The sequence below is a fragment of the Phacochoerus africanus genome, chromosome 15 (assembly GCF_016906955.1).
Source record: "Phacochoerus africanus isolate WHEZ1 chromosome 15, ROS_Pafr_v1, whole genome shotgun sequence".
In the NCBI taxonomy this organism is placed as follows: Eukaryota; Metazoa; Chordata; class Mammalia; order Artiodactyla; family Suidae; genus Phacochoerus; species Phacochoerus africanus.
The window spans coordinates 14,695,882-14,712,457 of NC_062558.1; the positions used below are offsets into that span (position 1 = coordinate 14,695,882).

At 52.2% G+C, this 16,576-nt stretch overlaps 1 protein-coding gene across 2 annotated transcripts in view; it reads right to left on the bottom strand.

Annotated features, from left to right (window-relative positions):
- FAM167A (family with sequence similarity 167 member A) overlaps positions 1-16,576 on the bottom strand; it is a 38,887-nt gene that overhangs the window by 7,306 nt on the left and 15,005 nt on the right. The window contains exons 3-4 of one of the 2 annotated variants that reach the window (XM_047761500.1): positions 13,027-13,810; positions 2,019-2,327 (exon numbers count right to left, since the gene is read on the bottom strand). In XM_047761500.1, coding sequence (XP_047617456.1) covers positions 2,019-2,327; positions 13,027-13,395 — 678 coding nt within the window. In that variant the 5' untranslated portion in view covers positions 13,396-13,810. The remainder of the gene's footprint in view (positions 1-2,018; positions 2,328-13,026; positions 13,811-16,576) is intronic. The other variant, XM_047761501.1, reaches the window with a different exon arrangement.

Consider the following 16,576-nt stretch of genomic DNA (forward strand, 5'->3'; position numbering starts at 1 on the left):
AGAATCAAACGTGTGTGTGTGTCGGTTCTAAGCAAGCATTGACTGCAATATGGCTATTGCAACAGGGCCAAGGGTCAGCCACCAACCCCCTGGTGAGTGCGCTTTCTCGCCCCAGGGGCAGCACACACTTTACCAAATACTAAGCCCTAATTATAGGATTGCTGGAGTCACAGGCCACACCTCTGAGAATCCAGCAAGTACTAAAGGTACTCCCGCAGGGCTGGAGGCCACCCTGGGAAGGGGGATTGAAATTTGCGAGTCCTACAGCTGAGCCTCTGCCAGGGAAAGCATTAAACCCACGTGGAGAGTTGAGTCATCGGGGCCAGGTTTTAGGGCCAGCGTCTCAGGCTCTTTAATAAAGACATAAAACGAGGAGGCCCTGCCCGGTTTCCACATTCCACATCTTTCACAAGTGTCCGATCTTAAGAAATCTATTTCTTGCCTATCACATTGTCTCTCGCTAAATTCCTTCTGTGTGGAGGCATAAAGAACCTGAACCTCAGTGAGTCCAGACGTCGGGTGAGTAAAACGTGGGTTCAAGTCCTGATCTGTGTTCTGCCTAGGTTCAGGCTGTTAGTGCCGTCAGTCTCACAGGCAGAACAAAAACAAACAAAAGTCCCCAGGTGATTAAGGGGATTTTGTTCAATCCCTATTTCTGAGGCTGGTATCTAAACTATCCCAGCTCGAAGGCTATAATTAGTCTTTGATCGATGCTGAAGAGACATTGGGTATAAAACCTGGGCCATTTTCTCAGAACATGCTCCCTTGTCCAGGAGACTTAATTCGTGAAACTTGGGAACAGTTTTTGTAACCTGTCTCATGATTTAACTTAACTAAAGGTCCAGTTATTGTTTTAATCAGTGCCGTGTGGAAACGTACTTAGAAGCCTGGATAAACCATGATTCATTATTTGATCTTGGGTTTGGCCTCTGAGAAAGAGCCAGAATCACGCTGTGTGGAAAGAAAGCGAGGGGTGTTATCAAGATGTGCTGCTGGGAAAAATTTTTAAATTTCTTTCAGTGCTGCTGGGAAAAATTTTTAAATTTCTTTCAAACTCCCCTAGAAACCAAATTGAGTTTGTGAATCCATTTCCAGGGGAAGCTGTCAACTCATACAGAGGGTGGAACATGTCTCTTGGCCTCCTCTCGAAGCAGTGGCTGTTTATTGCTCCTGGTGCTGAGGCCAGGCCTGGCTGCCAGCAGCCAGGCAGGGACAGGAGGAATCCGGGTTCTCCTGATGGCTTGGCCTAGGGTGTGGGTGGGTGGGAGGTACCAAGGCTCCCACCCTCCGGGCAGGAGATGATTCCCCTGAATGGTTGTGCCCTTCTCAGGGGCTCTCTTGCTCTCCCTGGAGCCACCGTCCGCTGGAAGGGAAAGAGCAGAGCCAAGACAGAGAGCAGGATGTGCTTCATGTTTCTCCACCCCCACCCCCGGGGCTCCCTTATGGCAAGAGTCAAGCTGTACATACTATACCATAGGGTCTTTGCTTTTCACACTTAGAAGGTCCTAGGCTAAGCTGCCACCTTCACAGGTGAGGCTGACCTTTGAAAAGGATGGGGTGATACATCTGAAGGCCCCCAGGTCTGTCCCCAGAGGCACTGGGTTCTAGTTTGCTTTGGTTCGAATAGCTGTGTCCTCACCAAAGGTGTTGATCTTAGGGGGTAGGGCCTTTGGGAGGTGATGAGGTCATGAGGGTGGAGCCCCCAGGTTTGGGATTAGTGCCCTCATATAAAGGACCCCACAGGAGTGCCCATTGTGGGACAGCAGAAACAAATCCAACTAGTATCCCTGAGGATGCAGGTTCCATCCCTGGCCTCACTCAATGGGTTAAGGATCTGGTGTTGCCGTGAGCTGTGGTGTAGGTTACAGATGTGTTTTGGAGCCCATGTTGCTGTGCCTGTGGTGTAGGCTGGCAGCTGTAGCTCCAATTTGACCACCAGCCTGGAAATGTCCATATGCCTTGGATGTGGCCCTAAAAAGCAAGGGAAAAAAAAAAAAGACCCCACAGGGCTCCCTTACCTCTTCCATCATGTGAGGACACGTTGCAGTCTGACTCAGAAGAGGGCCCGGATCCCAGATTCTAGCCTCCAGAACTGTGATGGCTGGTGCTGTGTGGTTTATCAGCCTCCCAGTCTGAGATATCACTGCAGTGGCCTGAATGGACTGAGACAGTCCCAGACCAGCCCATGAGGCCATGAGTGGCTCTGGCGGGTGATGTGACCCCTTCGTGGAAAGGGGATGCTCATTGGCTTCCCTCCTCCTCAGAAGACTGCATTCCTGACCTAAGGGAGCCCTGGAAATCATCCACCCAAGGAAGGATTTCTGTGCCTGGAAGTGAGAGAAGGAAGACGGGTGCTGTTGTCAGGCCAGGAAAGCACACCCAGCTCACCTCTCACCCTGCTCCTTCAGCCTCCTGGGCCGTCTCCTTCCTGCCTTCCTCCACTCTCTGCACTCAACCTGCATTCAAGAGGCCAGGGGTCAGGTCTCTCCCCTACTTCAAACCTTTCAAAGGTACAACCCGCCCTCCTGGTTCTCTTCCTCCCATCCTGACCTCCGGAGTGGCAGCCACGCTGGGTCTGGGTCCCCTCCCCCAGAACCACTCCTTCCTACTCCATCATCCTTAGGCCTAGCTCAGCCCTTTCCCACATCCCTACAGGTAGGTGGCACCCCTCCCACGGGTTCCTTCTACATTCACACAGCATTGACTGTCTCCCCACCAGATGGTAAAACACCCAGCAGAGATCAAGTATGGTGCTTAAAAGCCATTCTGTGAATGAATGAATGAAGAATGAAATCCCCCCAAAGGCAGGTCTTGATTTTCTACGGCCAGGGCAATCCTAGGAAAAGCACCTTTGACTTTCCCACCCAAGCTGCCCTCCAGGACTGCAGAGAGGCCTGGAGTAGAATGAAAAGAGCATCAACTTGTGGGTTCTAAGTCCTTCTCTACCACTCGTGGGTGTGTGATGTCGGGCAAGTTGCTCAAGCTGGCTAAGCCTCAACTTCCTCATCTGTGAAGTAGGCATGATTATAACTAACTCAATAAAACATATATAAGACACTTGGTACAGGACATGGAGTTCCCAAATATGAGCTCCATTTTATCCCTTCTGCATAGTCAGAGCTAAGCATTCCTTTATTTTTTGTTACTTCCTACAGGACTCCTCTCTCATACTAGGTTTAGGGAGTTCTGGACTCTCCTTTGTTCTTCAATTGCCTGGAGCAGAGCTAGTCATCAACCGGTGCTTCCCACACGCTTGGGGGTGATCGCTCATACTTAACACCTGTGTCACTCTGCACATTTTACCAAGTACGGCCGGCCAGTGGGCCTGGGAGGGCAGTACTGGCATCTCTGCCATCGAGTAGCCTGTCCCAAGTCACAGGTCAGGGCCCAAGCCCCTAAGCATCTGCCCCCGAGATGCCTCCCAGGCGGGGGTGTCTTCAGCTTGGACACGATGGGTCCAAGCCCACAGGATGGGCCAGGGCCTTCCCCAACTTCCTTGCCACTGTCCTAGACAGCAAGTGGGGGGGCCTTGCTGGGCCAACAGCTGGTCCCTGGATGGTGCCCCACCCTGACCCCCTGTGTTAGGTTGCTGGAGTGGGGCCCACAGCACAGCTATTCCCATGGAGCCCCCCCAGCAAGACGGCAGGGAGGGCTGGCTCCCTCACCTCGTCTTCAGGGATGTCTCTGGGCGAGAAAGTGGACAGAGGGGAGACACCCCAACATTTCATGCTCTGCTGCAAGTGCCTTGCAATGCCTCTGCACTTGCACCTGCAGGAAGCACTCGCTGTCACAGGCAGGAACTGCACTTCAATACGCGACTGCCTGGAGATCAGCTCTGGCCAGGGCCACTGTTAAAGGTGAACGACCAGGGCCTGACACCTGGCCTCCTTAGAGAGCCCTCAGAGGACCCCTGGGGCACCTGGGTGGGGACTTCTAGAGTTTTCTTGGGTTCTGGGCTTCCCTGCTGGGAAACCAATGGGCTGGGAGCTTCACATTCCAGGCTGAGGGAGCCCTTCAACCAATCAGTAACTCTGGCTGCCCAAGAGCTGGGAAGTAACTCCACTGCCCCAGGGAGGGAGCCGTGGAAGCTGCCTCATCTGAGTAATTAAGGTGCCCCTGCACCTGAAGTTTCTTTTTTTTTCTCTTCTTTTTTTGGCTTTTAGGGCTGCATGTGCCATGTCGCATATGGAAGTTCCCAGGCCAGGTGTCTAATTGGAGCTACAACTGCCAGCTTACACCACTGCCACAGCAATATGGGATCCGAGCTGTATCCGAGCTGACCTACACCACAGCCCACACCAACGCTGGATCTTTAACCCACTGAGAGAGGCCAGGGATGGAACCCGCATCCCCATGAATACTAGTCAGGTTCTTAACCTACTGAGCCACAACAGGAACTCCCACCTGCAGTTTCTGTACACAGATTGCTGCTTGTGCCTCAGAAGGAGATGAAGCAAATCTGGTCTCTGCCACACCCTCCAGCTGCGAGTTAGACCATTTGCTCTCTGGTCATTTCACACTCAGTGACCCTGGAACCTGCCTCCTCAGTCCCTGGATCTGCTCTGGGAATGGGGGAGCTGGTAGTGGGCCAAGAAGTCAGGGCAACTGCCACCTGGGCCCCCACCTCCCGGGTTCCTGAGGATCTTGTGGCCTGGCCTGGCCTGGCTTGGGGCTGAGAGCAGTGCCTCCTGAGTGCCAGGCCTTTGGTGCAGACCTGGAAGCCGCCTCTCTGCTGCCGAGGCCTTAGTTGCCTTGAGGGAGTCTCTGCGGCCTTTCCCTGGCTTTTGTTAGCTTTCTGGCTGCACCTGGCTCAGGCCTGAGCCCGGGGGACAAGGCCGCCAAATGCACAGCAGTATCTGGCTTTTCGGCCCCTGGTGGAGCCCCAGGGCCGGGGTGGATCTAAAGCCTGTAAAACACAGGGAGTGTTATTTTACAGGTTTCAGGGCCTGGGTGCCCCGAGACCCGGTCTTTGCATTGGGAAAGGGGCGCACCTGGAAAGAGTGCAGAACTGTGTAAATGCTGGAGTACAGGAGTAGAGACTGTGTGTTGAATGAATATTAAACCTCATCAAACATGACATGCCTTCACCTCATTTGGCCTTGGAAGCCACTGGCTGTGTAGCCGGGGTTCTGAGGCCAGCAGATCTGGGTTCCCATCCCTGCTCTGCTGGTTGATCTTTAGCATGTCTCTTTACCTCAGTTTTCTCATCCTCAAAATGGGGTAATAGTGCCCATTGTAAAAGAGCGCACTATTCAATGACGTGGGACACGGAAATGTGCGTGACATAGTGCCTGACCATCTCAGGACCCAACAGCTGCCCTCTGCCCCTGCTTCTGCCCTCCTCACTGACCCATCACAGCACCCTGCCAGGCAGGGATTCATCATCCCCGTTTCATGGTGACAAAACCCAGGGCCACGTTAACTTCATTTCCTAAACTCACGCAGCCTGGATGTGGTAGAACTGGACTGGAAATTTAATCTAGTTACAAATTTTATGCTCTGCCAACCCCACCTGTGACCAGCTAATGGCCCAGTCGCATTAGAATCACCTGCAGGCACATATGACGTCCCACCCTTAGGCATCTGAATTTCCACGGCAGGTAGGGAGGGATCTGTTTTTTCCCCATCCCTTTGGTGCCTGATCCAACAGTCACTACACACTAGCACCGAGGGTAGTTATGACAGCTGGGATGGTGCCCATCACAGGAGCTGGGTGTTAATTATTAGGAGAATGTGAATGGGAGGGGCTAAGGGGATGCCTACTGTCAATCACACTTGGAGACGTGGATTTATTGCTGAGGAAGTGAGGGATGTGAACTTCCCTTTGGTTAATTCCATTCTTTTTTTTCTCTTTAGGGCCACACCTGCGGCAAATGGAAGTTCCCAGGCTAGGGTTCGAGCTGGAGCTACAGCTGCTGGTCTGCTGCATAGCCACAGCAAAACTGGATCCGAGGAGCAACTGTGACCTACACCACAGCTTGCGGCCAGATCCTTAACCCACTGAGAGAGCTGGGGATCAAACCCGTATCCCCACAGACACTATATCAGATTCTTAAGCCACTGAGTTGCAATGGGAACTCCCTTCCGGTTCACTTCAAAATCCTCTGTGCCTGGCGCACAATGAATGCTGGACCTGGGCCTCACTCCCCAAGGCTTTTGGGAACTATAGCATACCTTTAGCATAGCTCTTGTCACATGGTGTCACTGTTTACGTGTCTGTCTGACCCACAGAGGGGAACCCTAAATTCTGAAGCCCTGTCCCAGTCACCTTGGCCCCACTCACATCAGCACCTAAGCCCAGCTGTTCAGTGAACACTGCTCATACTGAGGGAACAGAGGGAGGGATTAGAGGGAAACTCTGCCTGCCTCTTTGAGCCCTAGGACCGCCAGGCGCTATTCTTCTGGTTAAGTGCAGCCATCAGACCTCTCCTTCCCTCTTCCATCTCCTTGGCCAAGAGAAGGAAAGCAGGCAGGGTCTCCTAATTTGGAGTCGCCTTCATCCCCCTGCTCTCACACTGAGTGGGGAATGTCTGGGGAGGCAGGCCTCATTTTCAATCTTATTTTAGGAGAGTCCATGCCTTATTTAATCTGGAGGCTACGAGGGAAGACACGGGTACCAGTTATACGAGCAAGATGGGGAGGAGCTTGGGTCTTTTCTTTCTTTTGTCTCTTATCATCTTTCTTCTCCCTTAACCATACATATTTCTATTTTAGAAATTTCAGAAACTAGAGCAAATTCCTAAGAATAATAGCAGCTCCCAGAGCTAAGGATTATTGGTGTCTTGGAGTATCTCCTTCGCAGGCTCCTTTGTTTAATCAATTCTTTAGTAACCACCAAAGGGCAGCATCTGGCCAGATGAACGAGGCAGTCTTCTTCTTGCAGGAGTGGATGGAGCAGAAAGCCCCAGCTACACAGAGAAGACCTAGCCTCAGGCAAAGGGATGCCTGGGCTAGAAACTCTTGTGTATCAAAACCCAGTAGAGTTCCTGCTGTGGCGAAGTGGGTTTAGAATCCAACTGCAGTGGCTCAGATTGCTACAGAGGTGTGGGTTCAATCCCCAGCCCAGCACATTGAGTTAAAGGATCTGGCATTATGGCAGCCGTGGCAAACGTTGCCTTTGTGGCTTGGGTCCAATCCTTGGCCTGGGAAATTCCAGAGTGCGGCCATAAAATTAAAAAACACAAAATAAACACCCTCCCTCCCAACCCCCAGCTCAGCCAGCACCCCCCCCTGGCTGGCTCTGAGCAAGTTATAATCCTCATCATGGACCAGGCATGGCTGCCCCCGTCCCTGCCATGAAGTTGTCATGAGGCGTTGCCAATAACTCTGTTACCCTCCACACGTGTCCCATTCTGAAATCAGCAGGATTTTATTTTATTTATATTCCAGAAACTGTTTTTATTATTTTTATTTTTTTAATTAAAAAAATTTTTGTAATATATTAAAAAAATCATCTTAAACATTTCCCCTCATCTTCCCATATGGATAATTGCAATAATTAGAAAGAAATTGGGGGAGATTGTAACATTATTCAGGAGGATTTTAAATGCAGGCTTCTTGACAACTCATGGCCCCACTGACTTGAACATTTGATGTGAGCCCCTGTGCCCCGTACAGAGGGAAGAGATCTGGGTCCAGAGCCAGGAGCTGCGTGTCTGAGTCTTGGCTCAGCCACATCCTTATGTACGACCTTGGGCAAGTCATTTAACCTCTCTGACCCTCGGGCTCATCATCTTTCTGAGCCTCAGTCTTCTCATTGGAAAAATGGGAATAGCAAATTCCTCCCAGGCTTCTCTCTTAGATACTCTACCTATAAGTGCTTTGGGGACCATAATGTGCTCCCTGGCTGGGCGGGATTAACAGGGTTATCACCTTCACATCTCCCATCTCCATCCCCATCACAAGACACTCACTGACAGTCAAACGTCATTCGGCCGCTGTCATTCAGTAGCAATGGACATCACTGGCCTCAGAGAGCTGTGTCTGGACCAGTCCTGTGCTTGTCAAGAGGGCAGCACAGGCAGGAAAATGTTCTCCAGGAGAGGCTGGAACCAAGCTGCGGCCACAGACAAGCCAGCTGGGTCCAGGGCCTCCTGCCACGGCAGGCCTTGGACGTATTAAAACTTGTCAGGTTTCTTTTCCCTTTTCTGAGCAACCATAAACACCTTTCTGGGGGGCTCTGTCTATGGGGATCAAACACCTGTGTGAGGCTAAAAGAAAAATATCTGCCGACGCCCAGGAAATCTCGCCACCAAGATAGCGCCTTAAGAAGCTGGAACATTTTGTTTTGGTTTTAGTTCATGAGCCAAATAGAAGATCTCTCCTGTTTCTTTGTCCTTTAGGTTGGCAAGGGGAAGGTTTCAGCAGGATTGAAGAGAGGCGCAGAAGAGAGCATCCTTTTCCTCTGGGGCTGCAAGCTCAGTGATCAAATGCAGAGGCTTATGACAGGTCCTGTCACAAAAGCTGAGTTCACAGCTTCAGGGCTGTGCCCTTTCTAGGTCACCCCTTCCTGAAGCAGCGTCCCCACCCACTCCAGGCCACCTGGCCACCTAGCGAGGCCACCCTGCAGGTGGAAAGCTGGAGGCTGTGACCTCTGGCAACGGGCACAGCCTGGATCAAGCAGACTTGCAGAAGCCACTTCACCAGCTCTAAGTCAGTCTCTCCAGAAAGTGAGGCTTGGCCTCAGCCTGGGGAGTCAGGTGTCTGGTAGCTGCTGAGTACAGAGACGGCAGCCGTGCCTGCCACGGCCGGATGGTGACACCTGCCCTGCTTACTCATGGAGCCCAAGGCTGGGCCTTCTGGCTGGAGGAGCACTGCCAACAGGGTTTGAGGCTTCCCACCTTCCTTATACCCCCAACACCTGAAAATGAAGGAAAACCTTCTACTTGCAGGGAGCGTTGGGGGTGACCACTGCTTTCACTGTGATGACAACTGAGAGGGACAGTGGACCCTGAGGGAGCTGCTAGGATCCTCCCTGGCCTTGGAGACAAGGTTCAGGCAGTTACTCTCGGCCTTTGAGCTGGCCTCTCAGGAGGCAGGGGTGGACTGCCTGTCCTCCCAGGCCTGGCGTCGCCTGCCCCTAGGAGAGTCAGCACTGATAAGCACCTCGGGGGCTACATCCATGGCTCCTCGGATAAGCTCAGCTGGCTGAACTACAGATTTTTATTTTTTATTTTATTTTTTTCTTTTTACGGCTGCACTTGCAGCATATGGAAGTTCCTGGGCCAGGGATTAAATCAGAACAGCAGCTGCCAACCTACACCACAGCCACAGCAATGCCAGATCCTTAACCCACTGATCGAGGCCAGGGATTGAACCTGCATCCTCATAGAGACAAGGTCGGGTCCTCATCCCACTGATCCACAACAGGAATTCCTGAATTACACACTTTGAATCTGTTTCCTTGGCCATATCAGGAGAAAAGATCAGTTTGCTTATGAGCCTGACAAATCAGCAGTGAGAGTCTGTCCAGGTACAGAGAACACTTGACTCTGGGCTTCAAATAAAACAAAGGTTATTTTTTAAAAATAGGTTAATTTTTAATGACACCTTCACTGAGTTCACAGATGACGAATTAGAGAAACAATAACATGAAGTTTAATGTTTTGACTGAGACTTAGCAGGAAGATGGGCGTGTGGATCAAATGTTCAACTCCGCTTTCAAGTCAATCAAAGGATTTTATAGGCTGCTATTGTTGCTGTTTAATCTCGGAAGCAGGCAGAACTGCAGGTTTCAGTTGGCTTGCCGGCTGATCTGCATCTGGGCTGCTCTGATCTCAGACTTAGAGTCTTCTGAACCAATTTGGCTCTTGCACCACTTGACGTGGGCCGCCGTGACTTCATCCCCAGAACCCCCCAAACCCAGCAGGCAGTGACAGCAGGGATGGGGTTTAGGGCACAGGCTGGGGGACCCCTGGGGCTTTCCTCAAAGTTCCTGCTTGGTTCCCTGATGCCAGTCCTGCCTGCCTTTCAGTCCTTGATTCTTAAAGTGTGGTCTGTGGACAGCCGTGTAGCAGTACCTTGGAGCTTGCTGGAAATTTGGAATCAAGGACCCTCTCCCAGATCTGGAGGATCAGACTCTGAATCATGTTAACAAGATCAGAATCTTCCCATTAAAGTTTGAGAGTCGCTGCTTTGAGAGTTTCTCTACCTGCAGCCCAGGAGGCATGTCTGCTGGGGCCCTGTGGGAGGGCTGCTGCTCCAGGCTCACCCCCTGCCCCCTCCACAAAGCTCTGCTCTCTCTGGTGAAGGCTGAGTTCACCACGTACTAGTCCTTTAATTCTAGGCAGGTCATCTGACTTCTAGGAGCCTCGGTTTACTCATCTGTAAAGTGGAGACAGCAACAGTGATCACACAGGCCTGCTGCAGGAATCAAAGCGATGGCGGCCTGAGGGCTGGCCCCTCATCAACCTTATTTCTCCCTACACCCACCCCCCCACATCCTGTTGACTGAGGACGTCTTTGTGAACTTACATTTTTAGGAATCACAGAGCAAAACCAACTGCCTTTGGAAGACACTCTGTAGTACGGTGGCTAAGAAGAGCCTGGGCCATGCGACTAGATGGACTACTATTCAAATTTCTACCCTCCTGCTTATGGCTACATGCCTCTCTGAGCCTCAGTTTCCTCTTCTGCAAAATGGGGTAACAGGAAGGGGATGTGATACCCAGAAGAGGTAAGTCATGCATGGGAAGTCCCTGGCACACAGTAATCGCTCAATTCATAATAAATCTTGGTATTACTACTATTATCACCCACCCTTGGTAGCACAGAGAAATGGCATGGAAAGTAGAAACTATGCAAACATCAAGCGTTATGGGTAATGCTGATATGCCCTGTCCTTGTTTACAACACATCAGTCCAGACGACTGCCACTCCTTTCCCTGCCTGTGCAGTGTGACTCTGTATGTCACCCAGAGTTGTCCTTAACCTGGCCCACCTTCCTCCTCTCAGCCAGCACACTCTGGCGGGGGCACCTCATGCTGTTTCGCTTGCAATGGGCTCGGCAAGAAAAAAGAGCAGGGCCCGTAGATCAACAGCAATGGTCCTCAACCCAGGCTGCACTTTCAGAATGGCTTTAAAAACTCTGGATGGCTGGGTCCCACCCCGGATATTGGTTTGAGGTCTCAGGTGTGGTCTAGGACTGGGGATTTCAAGGCTTCCCAGTGAGTCTACTACACAGCCAGCCCGTGGGGAGGTGGCTCTCAACTGGAGGACGAGCTGGACAACTCTGGAGATGCCCTCCTGGTTCACACAGAGCGAATCCCTCTGATTTCCACCCCAAACGGGGACCCACCAGCCATGCAGCTTCCTTAGGAAGTAAAAGCCTCCATTCCCAGAAGCAATCAAACCTCAAATGAACCCAAAGCCAACAAATTGAATTCTTGATTAACAGGAATAATGTTTGTTCCTCTTTATGAAAACAAATCAAAACAGTTCAGCCTCAAGGATTTTTTTTTTTTCTACCGCCCTACACGTGGCACATGGAAGTTCCCAGGCCAGGGATCGAATCAGAGCTGCAGCTTCAGGTCTACGCCACAGCCACAGCACACAAAACACCAGATCCAAGAAGTGTCTGAGACCTATACCACAGCTTGTGGCAACGCCAGATCCTTAACCCACTGAGTGAGGCCAGAGATGGAACTTGCATCCTCAAGGATACTAGTTGGGTTCTTAACCGGCTGAGCCACAATGGGAACTCCAAGCCTCAAGGATTTAAAGAGCAGCTCCCAGGGTCTGTCCTGGCTGCTGCGTGTCCATCCGTCCTCAACTCTTACACACTCCAGGCGCAGCCAGTGGTGATGAGAGTCTGGATACACAGCGAATCCCCAGGGGCCCCACCTTCTGTGCCAGTAACTCACTCTCCGGTGACCATGACAGACATGGTGACAGTGGAGGGGTGTGTTTTGAGAAACAGTCTAAACATCAAAGATTAAACCCCAAAAGACATCTCAGATACCTGAATCCCTGAGCCCCCCTCTCCTGGTCCCAATTATTCATCTTAACGCACGAGAAATTCCAGGCCCCGGAGGGGATTTATTTTTAGGATTCTGCCAAACAAACCAGGCAGGCCTCTGCCTACCCTGTGGACCCAGGAGTCACTGGTGGCTCTTGGTCCTTGATTGCTGGTTCCCCTGTGGCCAGAGTAGCCTGACTGGCCCAGTGTGGCCTGGGCCACAAAGAGTGGGGCAGGTGGGGCAGGAGTGAGAGCATGTGATTAAAGCCATGCCTGGCTTTGCTGAGATGCCACCATGTTGGGATGGGTGACTCCCCTGGGCAATGGGCATATAGCTCTGCCTGCCCACTCCCTTCTTATGTGCTGAGCTTTGCCACTGATGGGAGCCTGCTGTGCTCGTGGGCAGGAAAAAGCTCAAGCCTCTGGCCCTGGCTCCCCTGCGCACACCCATTGCTCACACTTACTCCACTTGAATGCCCCCAACCCCAGCTTCTGGGCAATTTCATACCCAGCCTCTGACCTTTACTGCAGCCAGGCGTGATCAGCCATGCCACCCAGGACAGCTCTCTACCCCTCAGTACTGGTGGGCACTCACTGCTGGGCTGAGCCCGAGCTCCATAGAGCAGTGGCGGCCCTGTGCTCACCCCACACAGCCCTGCTGCCCAGCATAGCACCGCAGGGAGGGTGGCTGCTGAACCAGGGGTCATAGGAGTGGCTGCCAACTTGGGTGAGTGGCAGGCAGAGTGAGAGGAAGAGGAGCAGTCACTGTCCAGGAGCCCCCTTGGCAGTCAGGAAGGAGAATATGAGACTCTGATGCCAGGAGGCATCAGGGAAGGCTGGAGACACCTTCAGAACATGGACTCAAGTTCTTCATAAGCACCAGTGGTTATGGGTCACCGGACACATACATGGATCCCATGTACCCACATAGTAACAAGGCCAACCCTTAACTACACAGGAAACTGCATTAGGGAGGTGTAGGGATGGGGAGAGATGGGGACAGAGGGGTGGAGGCAGAGACAGAGAGAATGGCATCTTTTCTGGGGCTTCCTGGAGGGACAGCCACTTACCAGTTCCTTCCGGAGCCATGCTAGAGCTTCGTCAATGCTCTCGAAGCCCTCCAGCCTGCCCGTGGCCTGGGGCTCGTCATCCTGGCTGGCACGCCTGTTAGGTGGGGGATGCTGCCCAGGTGCCCTCAGGGGGAGCACGGGCTCCTTCTCTGCACAGTCCCGCTGCCCGGCTGCCGGCCTCGGGAAGGGCCAGGTCTGCTCCTCCAGCCTGGCCTGCCATTCCAGATAGGAGGGCCTGCGGGTCTCCAGCCTCAGTTTCTCTGTGAGGGCCTTCAGGCTCCGGAGGTGGTCATCGGGAGGTGGGGCTGCTCCTGCTGGCCCTTCTTCCCCACACACCGCTTCTTCTACTTGGACCTGGGGCACCGACATCCTAGGGTCTGCCAGGGAGGTGGGGGAGGGCAGCGTGGGAGTCTTGCTGGGTGGTAAGGTCAGATCCGGCTCTGGAATGTCTCATCCAGCTGGGGCCAAGGCTCCCGAGGGCATCGCTAGGATGGGTGCAGCTCCCAGAGTCCAAAGGGACGGAGGATGAGCCACACAGGGCGTCCCTCGCCACAGCTGCCAGCAAGTGGGATTTAAGATGCTTCCTGGAGCACTGTGGGTGCCATGCTTTGCAAGAGGCAGGACCAGACAAGTGTTAGCAGGAATCTTTGGGGGCAGCTTTGCCAAGAAGATCTATCGGTGCTGGAGGAGGTGCAGGCAAATCGGAGATGGGCGGGGATTCGGGCTGGAGCCCCTTCCTTGTGGGGAAGGGCAGGCGGTGAGAAGCTGCTGGCTGGTGTGAGGCCTGCAGGAAGGATTGGAACTGTGTCAATGCTGATCCCTCCCCTTAATGAGGTGGGAGGGGCCATGGAGGCTCAGAGAGGTTCAGTGGAAGGGGTGCTGACTGCTGGTACAGGAGAGGCCGTTTCAACACTCCACGTCAAGGCAGAAAAGTGAATTAGTCAATACTTTGTTCAATGTCTCACCATTTATGCAATGATTCCACCTCTATTATCTAATACTTGTTGCTAGTCTGTAATTGCTGGGGGGGGGGGGTTGTTTGTTTTTTGGTTGTATCTTTTTTGTCTTTTTTTTTTGCCTTTTCTAGGGCCACTCCAGTGGCATATGGAGGTTGCCATGCTAGGGGTCTAATCAGAGGTGTAGCCACCAGCCTATACCTTAGCCACAGCAACACCGGATCCTTAACCCACTGAGCAAGGCCAGGGATCGAACCTGAAACCTCATGGTTCCTAGTCGGATTCGTTAACCACTGTGCCACGATGGGAACTCCTGTAATTGCTGGGTTTTATCCCCATTTTACACACGAGGACCCTGCATCTCCAGAGGTTAAATGACTTATCCATGAGCTCTCGGCGATTGGCAAGGACAGGGCTGGGTGTCTGACTCTGAGGCTCAGGTCACTCTGATCTGAGGCTGCCTGGAGTAGGAGGTGGGGGTCCCCATGCAGATACTGGTAAGCAGACTCAAGTGAGCCTGGGGCCCAGGGACAGCGGACCCTGCCCCACCCCGCCCACCCCAGCCCTGCCCTAGGCACCAGCCCTCCTGTACACTCTCAGCTTCTTTTTCCAAGAACAATGCCTTACCTCACCCCATCAGAGGAGGAAGCAGATCAACCTGCAGCCGCTGAGGGGAGAGCTGACTGCACATGGCTGGATTGTTAAATAGAGCTAGGCCATGACTCACCATTCTAGAAAGAGGGCTCTCACCTTTCCCTACAATGCCCACACGGCATGGCCTCCCAGGCCAGGGCTGCCATTCTCGAATCTGACTTGGTCTTCCCATCTCCAGGGAAGGGGTTGGGCCCCTGCTGCATAATGTGGAGCCTCAGGGTAGAGAAGTAACTGAGCCGGAATTAGGCCCAGGCTCCCAACCTCCACATTCCATGGGATCTGGCAGGTGGGCACCAGCAGCCATTAGAGTGGGAGACGTTTCACTAGGGTCATGAAGAGGACCCCTTGGCTTTTGGGGTGAGCTTTAAAAATCTGTACTATAGAGATGGAACTGGTGTGGAACAATGTCCAAGATAAAGTTTACGTAAAAAAAACCAAAAAACAACCTTTGCAGTCTGGAGAGGACTCCACCCTTGGTGTGGAGAGGAGGCAGAAGGAAGAGATTTTTATTGACCTATATGTGCCAGAGAAGAAAAAAATGAGACTAAGAGTTGTGATTGCTTGTCTTGAGGTGATGGGAACAGGACTTCGGGCCACCGTGAGCGGGGTAATATCAGAACCCAGGCTGGGCCACGAAGGAAGCTGTGGGCTCCTCTCCCACCGGGCTTGGAGCTACTGGAGAGGAGCTGAGCTTGCCTCTCTCTGGATAGTTTCTGTGACCCTTCCTGCAATGGCACTTTTCCAGAGGGAAATCTCTGAGCCTAGCCCCGGGAAGGAGAAGCAATCTTCCACTCCAACTGATGGAAGAGAAACCCAGACTTCACCCCTCAGCTGCACAAATGAGAATCCTGAGGGACTTCCACAAACTTGGGTCGCAGACTTGTCCCGGGGGTCCTGATTCAGTTAGTCTGCGCCAGACTCAGGCATCAGCGTGTCGTAAAGCTCCCTGGGTGGTCAGAAATGACCAGGGTTGAGAATCACTGGTTTTGAGATAGAAACGCTAGACTTGGGATCAGATGGTCCAGCTGTAGGTCCAGGCTTGCTGAGACAGGTTGGGGGGTGGGGGGATGCGCTGGGGGTTTGGGATGGAAATGCTCTAACATTTGGTTGTGATGAGCATTGTACAACTATAAATGTAATAAAATTCATTGAGTAATAAGAAAATAAATGAATGTAAAAAATTTAAAAAAAAAAGAAACCCATAGCTCATCAATAAGACAGTGTCCCAGAAGAAACAGACTCGTGGACACGGAGGACAGACTTGTGGTTGCCAAGGGGGAGAGGGAGGGAGTGGGATGGATTGGGAGTTTGCATTTGGAGTGGATAAGCAATGCGGTCCTGCTCTATAGCACAGATCGATGTCCAGTCACTTGTAATGGAACATGATGGAGGATAATATGAGAAAAAGAATGTATGTATATGTATAACTGGGTCACTTTGCTGTACAGCAGAAATGGACAGAACATTGTAAATCAACTATAATAATAATAATAATAAAAAGACAGAGTCCCAGAGTTCCTGCTCAAGGGATATACATAACAACAACAACAAAAGAATCTCTCCAAATCTAAAGACCTATGAGCTGCTGTCTGAGGCCTCTCTCAGGCGCCGTCTGCCTCTTTGCTGAGGTGCCAGAGTCTGTTTGGAGGGTGCCCAGAGTGATTTTACCCTACAGGGCTTCTCCCTCTGACAGGGGAGCGCTGGAAATGTCCAGCGATTGGAGAAGATCTAATTGCAGATGCTGCTTGAGATCTGTGAGCCAAAGCAGCTGCTGGGAGGACTGCCGCCCACCCCACCCCCACTGCTTTCCCCCAGCTGTACACTCCCTGCAGAGGGAGTCCCCGTTCGTTCGGAAGGGTCTTCCTTCTGGGGTAGGAAACAGCTACCACAGCCTTCATGTGGCTGCCTCCTGGGGAGGGGAGCTTATTTTATTTTGTAAT